Source organism: Schistocerca gregaria, chromosome 1 (genome assembly GCF_023897955.1).
Source record: "Schistocerca gregaria isolate iqSchGreg1 chromosome 1, iqSchGreg1.2, whole genome shotgun sequence".
Classification (NCBI taxonomy): domain Eukaryota; kingdom Metazoa; phylum Arthropoda; class Insecta; order Orthoptera; family Acrididae; genus Schistocerca; species Schistocerca gregaria.
In genome coordinates, this window is record NC_064920.1 from 72,800,955 (window position 1) to 72,817,994 (window position 17,040).

At 40.4% G+C, this 17,040-nt stretch overlaps 1 protein-coding gene across 1 annotated transcript in view; it reads right to left on the reverse strand.

Annotated features, from left to right (window-relative positions):
• Positions 1-13,990: 13,990 nt before the first annotated feature.
• The window catches only part of LOC126333611 (sulfite oxidase, mitochondrial-like), a 123,382-nt gene continuing 120,332 nt past the window's right edge, over positions 13,991-17,040 (reverse strand). The window contains exon 8 of the mRNA XM_049996753.1: positions 13,991-14,587. Within this exon, the coding sequence (XP_049852710.1) occupies positions 14,547-14,587 (41 nt within the window). The 3' untranslated portion in view covers positions 13,991-14,546. The remainder of the gene's footprint in view (positions 14,588-17,040) is intronic.

Genomic DNA, 17,040 nt, shown 5'->3' on the forward strand with positions numbered 1-17,040 from the left:
TTTTTTTTTTTTTTTTTTTTTTTTTTTTTTTTTTTTTTTTTTGCGGTATCGTAACTGACCAATGATTGTCAGAAATACAAAAGATACGGCTTTTGGAATATGATCTAACAATAATTACACAGAAGAAAGCTCAAATGATGCCTTGCAAGTTATTGAAAACAAAACTTGGTTGACTCAACAAGCAGCATCAACATTTGGAATTCCAAACATTACATTGCACCTGGAGAACCGAAGAAACTTTCCAATCCTGTTGATCACAATGCCGTTTTTAGAAATGAGAAGGAGCTGCAGTCTGTGGGGTGCAGATTAATACTGGTAATGGTTTGTGGAAATGCAGCAAGGGATATTTCTCCACATTATGTAAACTATGAGGCAGAGAAAATTTGGGAGACTTGGACCAAATGGACTCTCCAAAGCACATTACAGCCAAACCAAGTCAGGTTAATTTGATGAGCACACCCTTCAGGATTGGTTCACTGATAACTTTTGCCTGTTTTGAAGTGGCAGGAAGGACCTTTGTTACTGCATTAACCACACTCACAGCAATTTAAGGTGCACTCTTTGGTCCCACGCTAATGACACCCTAAAAATAAAAAATATTCAGAAAAAATACCAAATATTTGTGACATGCATTATTATTAATTTCACTGCTCTGTTTTGGTGTGGGTGAGTGGCTGTGCGGGATCACATTAGTGAAATTATAAGCTTGCATGTTCCAAATATTCAGCTGGTGCAATTTAAGCTGTACTCTTAGGTTCCTGGCTAACCACACACTTGGAAAAAACAGCAAAATATTTGTGACAACCTGGATTACATGTGAAGGCATAGCATTACATGTTCCTTCCGAAGCTAACATGTCACCTTTGGTGAGATTGTATTTACACTTGTGCACAATGAAAATATGCAGTTTAAATGACACACCACATTAAATACCTCTCCAAAAAATCATCATTTTTGACATGGTGTGTGGTACATAAGTGGTAGCAAGTGCAGCAATGGTATATAAACCCTTTACAAGATTTAATAGTCAACTCTTGATCATCCATTTCCTGCCACAACATACAACTATTACACGTTATGAAAGGACCCATTTTGAAAAAATTACAGTGTGAGGTTAGAAGCCAATAAAATTAAATTGTGAAACAAATGAATAAACCAAGGAAATGCAACAAAGGATTAATATGTCACTTAAATCTCCATAAGAACAAACTCATACATCCAAATATCAGATTCCTTACTTATATATTAGTTTTTCCATTAAAAAATTAGAGTCTCATGGAGAAGATTAATGTACTTACTTTTCCCAAATCTAACTTTTTCTCCTTTTGTATCTCATAGTGGGTATCTGTTTGGAAGAATAGTTGCTATGTTACTGAATCATCAGACTCATCCCAACCAGGTATGAGGTGTTTTGTGAAAATCTATCCTGAATAGTAGGTACACTTGTTTAACTTGTGCCTCACTGTCACAGCTATCTTTCAAGTGATAATTACTCCCTATTTATTTCATACATATCAACTGAATGTGCTCAACTAGCATATGTCTAATATTACATTTAGCTTTCCAGGTAATTTTCCAATCTCTTAAGATTGGCTGTTCTTCCAATCTTGCAAGACCACGCAACTGTTTTGGAGACCATGTATGCAGAGTGCACTGTGCTTTTGTCTTCTGTACTCTACCTTGAGTAGCTGGTCCAAGATGTAACCAGTTAATTCTATGTCTTGCCATTAAAGAAAAATGACAGTTTCAAAGTTAAAAATTGTGGCACATTATAGGCAAATGCAGTCATGGAGCTAGTTAAAAACAAGTATGTGAAACATGAAATCAAAACTTTATATAATATCTGGCTGAGAAAACCTCGTCCCTCTAGAAAGGTGCTTCCTACAGAACAGAGGAACAGTCAACAGAAATTATGATGAAAACTCATAGACAGTCAGATATTAATTTTATCCTGTATATATCTGCCATGTCGAACAAGACACAAAAAAGAAGATTTAACGAAGTAGGAAAAGGGTAGATTGCTACTGACTGTAAAGGTGACATGTCTTGTGGCAGGCAGGCACAAGAAAAAGATTGTTACACATTTAGCTTTTGGCCAAAGCCTTCTTCACAAAAAAAACACACATTCACACAAGCAAGCACACTTTAAGCACACATGATCACCATCTCTGGCAGCTTGGACCTGAATGCAATTGTCATGCTGAGCAACAATCAGGAGTGGGGCACAGAAAGGGGGCAGATAACATGATACAGGTGGCAAGGATGGGAGGGGGGGGGGGGGAGGTTGGGAGTGCGGGAGGGAGGAGGAGGGAAGGCACTTTTTGGTAGGACCAGAGGTAGACATGAGAAGGCTGCCATGGGAAGTGTTGAGAGACTTGGAGCAGGAAGGTGGAGAGGGGGTGGGGGGGGGGGGGGGGGAAGATCAGGGAAGGGGGAGTGGAAAAGGAGTAGGAAAAGCGAAAGATGTGTGGGTGCATCAGGAGACGGTGGCACATAACGAACATGAGAGGATGTGAAAAGGCAGGACGTGATAGGACAGATTGGGTGGAAACTGTTCAGGGAAGGGTGTGGGGGCAGTGTCCAGGATTGTTAGTGTGTGGATTTTGGGGAACATGTCACCCACCCTATCTTCACAACATCCTAGTCCTTATCTGTGCCATTCACACTTCCAATTCCTTGCCACATGGAGCGTGCCCCTATGGAAGACCCAGATGCCAGACATGTCTAATCCATACACCTGGCATTTCCTATTCCATTCCTGTAACAGGCTTATCCTACCACATCAGAGGCCGAACTACTGTGAAAGCAGCCATGTAATATACCAGCTCTGCTGCCAGTCATTCCACAGATGGTATGACAGCCAACCAACTGTCCACCAGGATGAGCAGTAAGTGTCACTTATTGGAGGAACCAGATATTTTTATTAATGTTCATAAAGAGCCAGTCTCCTATATACATCCAGAATGAGATTTTCACTCTGGAGCAGAGTGTGCGTTGATATGAAACTTCCTGGCAGATTGAAACTGTGCGCCCGACCGAGACTCGAACTTGGTATCTTTGCCTTTCGCGGGCAAGTGCTCTACCATCTGAGCTACTGAAGCACGACTCACACCTGGTACTCACAGCTTTACTTCTGCCAGTATCTCGTCTCCTACCTTCCAAACTCTTCAGAAGCTCTCCTGCGAACCTATATACATGTTTTTTTTTTTCTGTAGTAGACTCTGTGTATAATAATACCTGTATTCTGTGACACCATAGTAGAGGTTTATTTATGATCAGCAATATTCAAATGGCCTGTTGCCGAAACAGAATGCAGTAGGCAAAAAGGTCCTGTTGTTTTTGAAAAGGAATGTTAGTCAGTCTCTCTCACTTTGTCCGTCTCTCGTAGTCTGCCTTAGCAAGCAGAAGTGCTGTGTTAGTCCTCTGCTGGAAGTTATGTTTCTGATTTTATAGTAATTAACAAACATATATCTGTTAAAACGTTTTTAATTATTTTAAATTTAACTCCTCCCAGTTGGATCATTTACATGATTTTTTTTGCTATAGGATCCAGCGGAGTTGGCAGATCATTATGGAGAGACACAATGACTGAATGTCTATTGTGTTCAGTCATTAATTTATACTTGCTCATAGCAATCAGCAACTCTGCAATCAACAGCTAATCATTTTAATGTACCTTGCAACCATTCCATACAAGAGATGTTACAAATGATTCAGTCATTCATCTTTGAACAATGATGCTGTCAAGGATGTTGTGGAGGTAGGGTGGGTGACATGTTCAATAATTAGGTGGTTATCCATCTTACAGTGATGTGTTGATCTTTAGGCAGATTATAAAAATAAACTAAAAGCTTAAGCTAAAAACTGAGGTGCAATAAGTCATTGTGGCATCCAATGTGCAGCATGGTAAAAAATGTTTGTTCTATTCTGTTTCATGTATCTTATCTAACCAAAGATGGGAGAAAAAAAATGGTTGGAAAAAAGAATAATATAAAGGTGCTTCATATCAATTCAATGATGAAAATTTTGTACAACAGGGTACCTCATAGTGAAGAAAAGGTAATGGATTGCAGCATAGCTGTGCTAGACAGTCTTCTATTACTTAGATAAGCATCCAGCTTGTCAATCTGTAATAGTTAGTAGTTGTTGCTGTACATCATTATTGAATGGGAGAATTCAGACTTTGGAACTAATTCTGTTTTTTAAATATTATGATGTTCTTGAGATTGAAATTGTCACAAAAATCGGAAACAAGAAATGATGGAAATGGACACAATACTGAGATGGTGACAACATTGTCAATCCGGCTATGTATAAAACAGATTCTGGTGTTGATAATTCAGAATCCACAGTTGCTAATGTAAGTGAGTTGATTGAGGAAGCTAATGTACAACCACTACTTTGTGGGGAAGTTACACCAAGCACACAACCTCTTCAGTGATTTATTTGAAAATTTAACTGAAATTTTAACTTCTCATGATGCAAAATTCTTGTGATGTCAAACTAACCAATAAAATTGATCACAGGAAAAGGAACCGTTGATTAAAATGGATGGAAATGTTTCTCAAATTGCAATTGAACAGACCACTGGAATTGATGATACATTGAAAGCACAGTATCTTAGCATGGACAAAAAGTTCGATGATGTAGTTAAACATCTAAACAATTGGATTACCACTACTTGCGAAGGAAGGAGGCTGTTGGTTTGGAATCTGTCGAGCATTAGGAAAGATAGTGGTCAATAGCAGTAAGGCTATGGCCATTAGGAATCTTAGTGTACAGGGAGGTGGCATCAATTGTGACGAGCAGGGCACCATGTGGCAAAGGGACAGGAACTGTGGAGAGTTGGTGGAGGAAATGGTTGATGTCTTTTATATAGGACAATGGGTTCTGTATAATAAGTTTAAGTTGTTGGTCTATGAGAGCAGAGATTCTCTCAATGAGGGCACAGAAACTGGCCACAATGGGGCATCCTGGGTGGTTAGGTTGATGAACTTTAGGAAGCATATAGAAGGTAGAAGTGCGGGGTGTAGTAGGGGTGAGCAGAGAGATGGACTCTGGGGAGAGGTTCTGGGATGGGCCTAAGGATTTGAGTAGTGACAGGAGATCCTGCTGGATTACTGGAATAGGGCCACTGTGACAAGGTGTGTAGGTGGAAGTATCTGACAGCTGGCATCATCCTTCCGTCAGGTAATCCTTGCGGTTAAAAACAAAAGTGGTGGAGTCTTTGTAGGATTATAAGGTCAGGATAAGTTTTTAGATGGGGGACTGTGGTTCTTCCTGTGGATGTAAGGATAATTTTCATGTTGAGGGATTTGGGGAATGATGGTAAGGCAAGGTTGGAGGTTAAGAAATTCTGGAAAGTTAACAGGGGGTGGTTTGGTGGCAGTGAGAGTGGATCACAGTTGGATGGAGGAGTGAACTGAGTTAGGCAAGGTTCAATATTGGTCTTTGGTTGAGTGTGATTGATAGGGTCGGTGTGAAATATGTTTCCACTGTAGGGACCGAGAAAAGGCGATAAGGTCTTTTAAGAAGTCCTGCATGGTTGAATTTGGGAGTAGGGCAAAAGGTGAGGCATTTGAAAGGACTGATATTTCTGTGTGACTAAGGATTCTGGAGGAAAGGTTCGTGACTGTGTTGCAGGTCTGTTTAGGTTCTGGGTTCTGAGTGGAGGTGGGAGAGAGTTTTGGAGGGTAGGGTAAGTGTAGGAGGTCTGTGAGACAAGGTTTGTCAGCTATGAGGGAATGTGGGGTAAGTTTGGAGATTGTTGTAGAAGTGGTGGACAGTGGTACTTCAAGGTGGGAATAGGAGGTCAGCAGGATGAAGAGGTTTTTGAGGTGGCGTTATGCATATTGCTCAAGTTCTTGCAGCACAGGAGTTTCAAGATGTGTTCCGGGTTCCAGATATTTGTGAATGTAGAGCACGAGAAGTTTTCAGATGGAGAGAAGGTACTGCAAGGAGGTTTAGGCTTGGCTGATATGGTTTTGCAGGACTACATTGGTGAGGGCTAAAGATTGGGGGAATCTGAACAAGTGGTGGTCGTTGTGGAAGGAGGGGTGGCAGCCAGAGATGGGTTATTTGATAGTAAGTCCTTAGGGGGGGCAGGGGGAGATATTCCATGAGCCAGCCAACAACGCAGGAACAGTTGTAGGGCTGGGATCTGGCTAGGGATAAGGAAACTTTTCTGTATTGATGCATATGGAAGGAGCAAGGATCTATGACGGAAAAATGCAAACTTATGTAAGTCATTTACAATTCCATCCGAAAAATTTCGCAAAAATACACTCATTTAATCCCACATTTTAAACACATTGTATGCTAATATAAAGATTTCCTGGTTACTCTGTAAGACTGAGTCATCAAAACTATCACTGTACGTCCAAGCTATGATCTAATTTAACTGTATAATGAGAAACAATGTGTAGTTAGTTGGCTATCTTGTGCTGTTTTTGTATATTTCTTAAACCTGAACATGGGAGAAAATATGAAAAAACCATTATCCATTGGTTATACAAAGACCTAGTGCTAAGAACTGCCTCAAACTGAAAATCTCCTGTCAATAGCCAGATATTGTGGGTACATTGAAATCACAGTGTGAAAAATATGCACATAGACATTCCTAAGTTTAAGTAGCAAAGCAAGTAAAATGATTACTTAGATTGCAGATTATTATGTTATGTTTTCACTTAATCACTTTAAATTTAAGTAATGTTTTACTTTCTACTTGTAATGTTGTTTTGGTTATTTTCTTTGTACTAGAGTTGACATGGTATCAAAAGTTAAACTAAGGCAGCAATCATTTTTGTAAAAGTTTGAACATGCAAAGTAATTAGGAAATTTCTTTTATGCTTTGATCATTTATGTGCTTTGTGATTTTTTGTTTTGTATCTCAGTCCAATGAGTTAGTTACCTTAAACTACATTATGTACTGGTCTAAAAAGCCTGGTCTCCTAAACCTTTCTGTGTAATTATTTCTGTTGTTTAGAGTAATGGGTCAAGATGTGAGTGTCTGACCAGTATATTCCATGACTGAAAAACACAGTCAATAAAGAACAGTGTCTATATTTATAAATCTGTGTGAATCCTATCATTACACTTTGTAAAAGAAAAAATGATATAAGGTGGAAGTACTTAGTATGTAGAGATTATCATGAATCTGGGGTAGAATAAAAAAATTCTAGTTTTAGTAAAGAATACAAGGGCATAAATGTGTGACCACTTTACTTCAACGTGATACACTCGATGAATAAAATGGACATACACTCCTGGAAACTGAAATAAGAACACCGTGAATTCATTGTCCCAGGAAAGGGAAACTTTATTGACACATTCCTGGGGTCAGATACATCACATGATCACACTGACAGAACCACAGGAACCAGAGCATGCACAATGTCGGCACTAGTACAGTGTATATCCACCTTTCACAGCAATGCAGGCTGCTATTCTCCCATGGAGACGATTGTAGAGATGCTGGATGTAGTCCTGTGGAACGGCTTGCCATGCCATTTCCACCTGGCGCCTCAGTTGGACCAGCGTTCGTGCTGGACGTGCAGACCACATTAGACGACGCTTCGTCCAGTCCCAAACTTGCTCAATGGGGGACAGATCCGGAGATCTTGCTGGCCAGGGTAGTTGACTTACACCTTCTAGAGCACGTTGGGTGGCACGGGATACATGCGGACGTGCATTGTCCTGTTGGAACAGTTCCCTTGCCGGTCTAGGAATGGTAGAACGATGGGTTCGATGACGGTTTGGATGTACCGTGCACTATTCAGTGTCCCCTCGACGATCACCAGAGGTGTACGGCCACTGTAGGAGATTGCTCCCCACACCATGATGCTGGGTGTTGGCCCTGTGTGCCTCGGTCGTATGCAGTCCTGATTGTGGCGCTCACCTGCACGGCACCAAACACGCATACGACCATCATTGGCACCAAGGCAGAAGCGACTCTCATCGCTGAAGATGACACGTCTCCATTCGTCCCTCCATTCACGCCTGTCGCGACACCACTGGAGGCGGGCTGCACGATGTTGGGGCGTGAGCGGAAGACGGCCTAACGGTGTGCGGGACCGTAGCCCAGCTTCATGGAGACGGTTGCGAATGGTCCTCGCCAATACCCCAGTAGCAACAGTGTCCCTAATTTGCTGGGAAATGGCGGTGCGGTCCCCTACGGCACTGCGTAGGATCCTACGGTCTTGGCGTGCATCCGTGCGTCGCTGCGGTCCGGTCCCAGGTCGACGGGCACGTGCACCTTCCGCCGACCACTGGCGACAACATCGATGTACTGTGGAGACCTCACACCCCACGTGTTGAGCAATTCGGCGGTACGTCCACCCGGCCTCCCGCATGCCAACTATACGCCCTCGCTCAAAGTCTGTCAACTGCACATACGGTTCACGTCCACACTGTCGCGGCATGCTACCAGTGTTAAAGACTGCGATGGAGCTCCGTATGCCACGGCAAACTGGTTGACACTGACGGCGGCGGTGCACAAATGCTGCGCAGCTAGCGCCGTTCGACGGCCAACACCGCGGTTCCAGGTGTGTCTGCTGTGCCGTGCGTGTGATCATTGCTTGTACAGCCCTCTCGCAGTGTCCGGAGCAAGTATGGTGGGTCTGACACACCGGTGTCAATGTGTTCTTTTTTCCATTTCCAGGAGTGTATTATAATGCTAAGTACAAGAAACTGTCTCACAGAAGTCAAAGCAAAGTGCAGGTGAAAAATGTGAATGCGTACAGTGAAGGGGTAGTCACCTCTGCCCAGCAGTAAGCAGTGTGGAGATGAGGGTTGAGTTTGTCGAAATCACAAAATCCTGTAAATTTGTAAGAAACTAATAACAAAGACAGTTTTAAAAAGCACTCACACCACAGCTTTATGTAGTATTCCTATGAAGAGTTGGTTGTGATTAATGGCAGCAGACAATATTGGGCTCTACTTCAAACCTAATTGTTGACGCATTGTGTTGAGTTTACAAACAAGTTACTACTTTTTTTTTGCATGGGTTATACACATCTGCCATGGAAGGACACTCTTGTGGAGCATGTGGCAAAGTATTTAGAAAAAATAAAAGAACATTAACTGTGGACTCCAGTAGGGGCAAAAATAAATCAGTTTACTTTTAGTTTAAGTAGTTGTAAAGTCAGCAAACATAAATACTAGTGCAACATGAAAACAGTGAATAATAGAAGTCCCTGTAGTGGCATGTCGTGACTAGGTTAATAAACTGGAAGTTTTGTTTAATAACATTAGAGGAGCTGTCTATGGAAGCTGCTGCAAGTGAATTGATCATGTGATGGTACCTCCCTGATGTGAACACTTGGGGGGGGGGGGGGGGGGGGGGGGGAAGGGAGCCCAGGCTTTTGCCCATGCTGATCTCGATGCTACTGTGTACACGAAGACAACAGGTCAGCTTTGCATTTTATTCAATAAAAATTTTCTATATTCAATTACTGTCAGTGGGCCATCCAAAGTCAATGAGTCTCATCAGTAAAAATTCTTTCAGTTCATCTACCACTGTTCAGACAAAGGAAGACATTGAGTCTACTTTTCATTGAATTCAGCCAAGTATTTCTCAGTTCAACAGTTGTCAGGGCATAAAGACTGCTTATTGTTGTATAAAATCAAGATTTAAATTTGTCATCAATCATCATCATCATTTAAGACTGATTATGCCTTTCAGCGTTCAGTCTGGATCATAGCCCCCTTATAAAATTCCACCATGATCCCCTATTCAGTGCTAACATTCGTGCCTCTTCTGATGTTAAACCTATTACTTCAAAATCATTCTTAACCGAATCCAGGTACCTTCTCCTTGGTCTGCCCTGACTCCTCCTACCCTCTACTGCTGAACCCATGAGTCTCTTGGGTAACCTTGCTTCTCCCATGCTTGTAACATGACCCCACCATCTAAGCCTGTTTGCCCTGAATGCTACATCTATAGAGTTCATCCCCAGTTTTTCTTTGATTTCCTCATTGTGGACACCCTCCTGCCATTTTCCCATCTACTAATACCTGCAATCATCCTAGCTACTTTCATATCTGTGACCTCAGCCTTGTTGATAAGGTAACCTGAATCCACCCAGCTTTCGCTCCCATACAACAAAGTTGGTCGAAAGATTGAACGGTGCACAGATAACTTAGTCTTGATACTGACTTCCTTCTTGCAGAAGAGAGTAGATCGTAGCTGAGCGCTCACTGCATTAGCTTTGCTACACCTTGCTTCCAGTTCTTTCACTATGTTGCCATCCTGTGAGAATATGCATCCTAAGTACTTGAAACTGTCCACCTGTTCTAACTTTGTTCCTCCTATTTGGCACTCAATCCGTTTATATTTCTTTCCCACTGACATTACTTTCATTTTGGAGATGCTAGTCTTCATACCGTAGTCCTTACATTTCTGATCTAGCTCTGAAATATTACTTTGCAAACTTTCAATCGAATCTGCCATCACAACTAAGTCATCCACATATGCAAGACTGCATACTTTGTGTTCACATATCGTAATCTCACCCAGCCAGTCCATTGTTTTCAACATATGATCATAAATACTGTTAACAACAGTGGAGAGAGTTTGCAGCCTTGTCTTACCCCCAAAACTACTCTGAACTATGAACTCAATTTACCATCAACTCTTAACTGCTGCCTGACTATCCATGTAAAGACCTTTAATTGCTTGCAAAAGTTTGCTTCCTATTCCATAATCTCATAGAACAGACAATACTTCCTCCTAGGAACCCAGTCATATGCCTTTTCTAAATCTATCAGCATAGATACAATTCCCTGTTCCACTCATAACACTTCTCCATTATTTGCTGTAAGCTAAAGATCTGGTCCTGACATCCTCTAAGAGGCCTAAACCCACACTGCTTTTCATCCAATTGGTCCTCGACTAATACTCGCACTTTCCTTTCAACAATACCTGAGAATATTTTACCCACAATGCTGATTAAAGAGATACCTCTGTAGTTGTTACAATCTTTTCTGTTTCCATGTTTAAAGATTTGTGTGATTACTGCTTTTGTCCAGTCTGATGGAACCTGTCCTGACTCCCAGGCCATTTCAATTATCATTAATTCAATTGTCATTAATGTAATGGAGAAATTTCTTGAAATGAAAAATACTTTCCTATTGACAGTTATTCGCCTTGAAGTGTAACAATTCAGTAAATACTTGTTTTAAAGCTATGTTGAGATAATTAACCAAGAAAGGTGTCTCCACATCCTCAATCATTGCTTGCTGCAGTTTCACTATTGACCTCTCTTAAAGAAATAAATAATGATGCTTTACTTAAGTACAGATAATCTTGTGAATGTACCACTTCTCTTATTCTTCTTGTACTTGTGTCACTGTTAAATGGAAACCAACTATCTACTGGTATAATGAGCATAACCTATGCATTTACTACTGAGAGTGATAGCCATCAAATTGCCTTCTAATAGAATTAAAATTTATGAAGCATCCCTTTTTTTGTCGAAGTCTAGAAGTCTCTTCTAATAGAATAGCTTCAAGCCTTTGAGGAAGTGATAAAGTGTTACTTGTCAGAGGAGCCATATATTTTCATTAATGTTTGTACAGAGCCTGTCTCCTGCACACATTTTTTTCTGTAATATTCTCTGTGACTAATAATAATTGTATTCCGTGTCACTATAGTAGAGGTTAATTGTTGGTCAGTGATACTGAAAAGGCCTTTATTGCTGAAAAAAAGAGCAGAGAAAAATGTTCTCGTTTTTGAAAAGGAGCAGCAGTCATTCTTACTTTCTTTGTCTTTCATAGACTGTCTTAGCAAACTGATCTGCAGTGTAAGACCTCTGTTGGAAGTTCTATTTTTGTTTTCTGGTTTTAGAGTAATTAAATGTGATATTTGTTAAAACTTTGGTAATTATTTTAAATTTTCTTTCTCCCAACTCAATAATTTACATGATTTTTTACCACAGCATCCAGCGGACTTAGCACATCATTGTGGAGAGACACAAGAATATAAAGCATGTTGCATTCAGTCATAATCTGTACTTGCTTATAGCAATCAGCAACCTTGAGATGAACAGCCAGTCATTTTAATGTATTTTGCAGCCATCCCATGCAGGAGATGTGAACGTGTGTGTGTGTGTGTGTGTGTGTGTGTGTGTGTGTGTGTGTGTGTGTGAAAGCTAAATGTGTAACTGTCTTTTTGTTATACCTGTCTGCAACTCGATGTGTCATTTTCGTGGTGAGAAGAAATCCATCCTTTTCCTAAAATTATTCATATTCCAACCTGGAGTTTTCATTGTTTAAAAATGCAGAATTGTGAGATTTATTGATGCCCTAAAATAAATATTTTACATAAATGCCTGTGTATCTCTTCTACGATAATGTTCATTGGACTCATAGTTGTGTCATTGTTTCACACGTGTCAATCAAAACAGAAGAACTGTTGTCTGCTGTAAAGATATCAACTATTAACAAAGTAATACATCCACCCTAAAGTTTATGTAGTGCCCTGATTTGGATGACAGGATATTGTTCTTTATTTTACACTGAGGTGAAAAATGTCAAGGGATACCTCCTAATGTCATGTCACACCTTCTTTTGTCCAGAGTAGGTGGCAGGTCAACATGGTATGGACTCAACAAGTCATTGCCCTGCGGAAATATTGAGCCAAGCTGCCTCTATAGCTGTCCATAATTGTGCAAGTGTTACCAGTGCAGGATGTTGTGCATGAAGTGGCCTGTCTATTATGTCCCATAAATGTTCAGCGGGATTCATGTTGGGAAATTTGGTTGGCAAAATGATTTGCTCAAATTGTGGTCTGGTGACATGACATCAATGTTTGGGAACATGAAGTCCACAAATGTCTGCAAATGGTCTTCAGATAGCTGAACACAACCATTTCCCATCAATGACTGGTCCATTTGTACCAGAGGGCCTGTCTGCTGCTGTAGCCCCTTAATGTCAAATTTCACCACACTGCTCTAAAGGATTTGTTTGTCATACATCCCATGTTGATTTCTGTGGTTATTTCCACAGTGTTGTTTGTCTGAGAATCTATGCAAATGCTGCTGATCTCTGTAGGTAAGTGAAGACTGTCTGCCACTGCATTGCCCATGGTGAGAGGAAATGCCTGAAATTTGGTACTACTGACACATTCTTGACAGTGTGGGTCTCAGAATACTGAATTACCTAATGATTTCCAGAATGGAGTGTCCCATGCATCTAGCTCCAACTACTATTCCAAGATCAATCTCTGTTAATTACCATTGTGTATACATAAACACACTGCTCTTTTATATCTTGTGTACACTATACTACTGCCATTTGTATAGGTTCATATCACTATCCCATGACTGTTGTCGCATCAGTCTACTATACGGTGGCTTATGGTTCCACAAATCCATATCAGTCTTCTGTTAATCTTTATTATATGCCAAGTACTAATTTAGCCTTCGATATTTTAAAATACCAACTCAAAAATAAAGAAGAGAAGCAGTTTCCGAATATTAATGATGAAAAAATTCCAATCAGCTACACTTTTTGAACGAATCATGGATAAAATATTTCGGAAGCCTTCCCAATGGAATTGGTGCAAGATGCATATGAAGGTGCAGAGCAGTGTGGACAGTTCACTTCTTCTCCACAATATTCAGACAGCTGATCAGGTGATGAGTGTTATGGTCTTAGATGGGTTCACTGTTTGGAATTCATGCAGACTATACCATTCATTGAAATACTGTGTATGAAAATCAATTGTTAACTCCATTGTACATGTGGATATATGTCTTCTACAGAAATAATGAACAAATTTGTCCCTGTGGAATTTACCTTTAAAGAAGGCTCGTATGTGATTGACAAACATGAATTTTTGTCTCTCATAATAATGGAATCTGACATGTTTTCTCTTACAGTAGTTTTGAATACTTTGAGAAAAATGTTGGAATGTAACAAAGCATGGATCAATTCTTATGGTAATCTTAAGGATATAATATCAATAAATAGTCATTATAAACGAGTGTACCAAGGTTTGTGGAGGTGCTATTTGTTTGAATTTATTTTCCTATTTGGTGATGTCCTGGGTCAAGTGAAACAATGCTACATGAAATTTCCGTAGTACATCAATTGATTGGTGGGTTTATGCTTCATTTGTAGCCTATCCCAAATGGATTTAATACAGAATCCAGTCTTCACTTTAGGTGACACTCCATAAATTGCCAGTCTGAGAACCAATTAGTAATGATAATATAAACAAATATCATGGGCAAACAAATATCATGGGCTTTTATACAATTTTTTTTTCAAGCAACATTTATTGCACATAGTTAGCTTTTATGGTTACAATAGTCTTACTTAGTTTTAATGATAATGCCTTATACCATAGTAGTGTATGGTCAGTTGTAAGATAACTCCCCAAAATATTCTATTCAGCTTTTCTATGCATGTGATATTTCATTATGTATCCTTTAATTAAGATTGTTTTCCAGTATTCTGCATGTCTGCTCCAAAGAAAGACAACTACCTCCATCATTAATCTTTCTTCAGTTTTATTTCCTCTGTCTTCCTTCTTGGTGCTCATGTTACAGAGAATCTTCTTTGTCTTCCAAAATAATTATGCGTCCTGTACAGCAAAAAACAAAGGAAAGTCCAGAAGTTAAATAATTTTGGCTGCATAAGCTATACATAATACTATAGATGAGGAAAGTTTGTGAGCATTGCAGTACATCCACACACTTTACAAGATGAAGATAGATAAAGAATGGGATATGGCACTTTTACACAACAATGAAACAAAAAAACAATTTTTTAAACAGAAGATGGAAAGGTGCACATATAAATTATCAATTGTATTTCTACAAATTTCATACGCATACTGATTTGATAATTATATTTTTATGTTGTTGCTACTGTACACATCACAAACACCTTTAAATATTTTGGTTAATTTATAAAATTTGATAAATAGTTTCAATGTATTGTAAACATGCAAAGAAGAACAAAACTCATCCCTGACTTATTGTTTATGTAAAGTAAAAATAAATGAAAATGCACTCAATACATTGCCATATAAGTTTCACAAATTGTTAAGCCCCATATATAGAATGCAAGTGCCCATGAAAGCTTTCCTGACTTTCAGATGGGCACAAATTATACAGAACCAAACCACTCACAGTCTGCTGACATGTAGTGCAGCTTATATTGCACTTACAACTACATATCTTCAAGTAGAAAAAATAAAACAGAGTTTTCAACAGAGTCCTTCTGCCACATAATGCTTGCATTTCAAAACAATGATGGTGGTGGTTGTCTGCAGGTAGGATTATAAGGTCGGGATCAGTTTTCAGATGGTGGACTGTGCGGTTCTTTCTGTGGATGTAAGGTTAATTTGCATGTTGAGGGATTTGGGGAATGATGGTAAGATAAGATTCGAGATTAAGATATTCTGGAAAGTTAACAGGGGGTGGTTTGGAGGCAGTGGGGGTGGATCATGGTTGGATAGAGGAGTGAACTGAGTTAGTCAAGGTTCAATATTGGTCTTTGGTTGAGTCTGATTGGTTGGGTTGGTGGCGAAGAAGTGTTTCCACTGTATGGGCCAGGAGAAGGAGAGAAGGTCTTTAACTAGTCCTGCATGGTTGAATTTGGGAGTGGAGCAAAAGGTGAGACCTTTGGAAAGGACTGATATTTATGTGGGACTAAGGCTTCTGAAGGAAAGGTTCATAACTTTGTTGCAGGTCTGTTGATGTTCTGGGCTCTGTGTGGTGGTGGGAGAGAATTTTGGAGCTTGGGGTAAGAGTAGTAGGTGTGCGAGACATGGTTTGTCAGCTATGAGGGGGCATGGGGGAGGTTTGGAAGTTGTTGTAAAAGTGGCGGACAGTGGTACTCTGAGGCGGGAATAGGAAGTGAGCAGGATGGAGAGCTTTTTGAGGTGGCGTTGTGCATGTCGCTCAAGTTCCTGCAGGGCAAGAGTTTCAGTGTGTGTTATGGATTCCACGAATTTGGGATTACATAGCAGGAGAATTTTGCAGATATAGAGAAGAAACTGCAAGGAGGATTGGGCTTGGTTGATATGGTTTTGCAGGACTATGTTGTTGAGGGCTAAGGATTGGCAGAATCTGAACAGGTGGAGGTCAATGTGGAAGGAGGGGTGGCAACCAGAAATGGGTAATTTGATGGTAAGGCCATTAGGGGGGATTTTGTGAGACAAGCAACAATGCAGGAACAGTATGTGGGACTGGGATCTGGGTAGGGATAAGGAAACTTTCTTGTATTGACGCAGATGGAAGGAGCAAGGTTCCATGGTGGTGCAAAAAATGCGAAAAATTAAATAAGAAAGTATAATTCGCTGAAATCTGAGGAAGATGATGATAGTGGGAGGCGAAAACTCACTAAAATTAGTAGTAGGTTTGAGGGCGGATAAGCGTAAAGAAGGGGGATGGCAGATGTGACTGGATGAGGTGGATTTATTGGGTGCGAACAGGGGTAGAACAGAGAAAGAATGGTGGGTGGGGAGGGGTTTGTAGGTAGAGATGTAAGATTGTGTGCGGAAAGATACAGGTGTTCGTTCTTTCTGCATGCTATACGAGTTTGGAATAATGCAGAATTGTGAAGGTGACTCACTGAACCCTCTGCCAGGCACTTAAATGTGATTTGCAGTGTATACATGTAGACATAGATGAAGATGTAGACAAGCAGGCCCTCTCCAAATTTGCCAAGGGTCTCAGTGAGGATTACACTGACCAAATACCCTCCCAGTCTTGTCCAGGAACAGGTCTCTCATGTTTTGTCTCTCCACATATCCACTGCCAACCACAAAGGAGCAATTCTCTCATGACTCATTATCTTCTAGGGCTGTAGCCACTGAATCACATTCTGTGCCAGGGTTTTGATTACTTTCTATCATACCCTGAAATGAAAAGTATCCTCCCTACCCATATCACAGTGGTATCCTACTGCCCAAGCAACCTACTCCACCCCTGCTCCCAACCACATGCCTTATGGCTCATATCACTGAAATAGACCTAGATGCAAGACTGTCCCTTCCTTACATCCTCCCACTACCACCTACACCAGTCT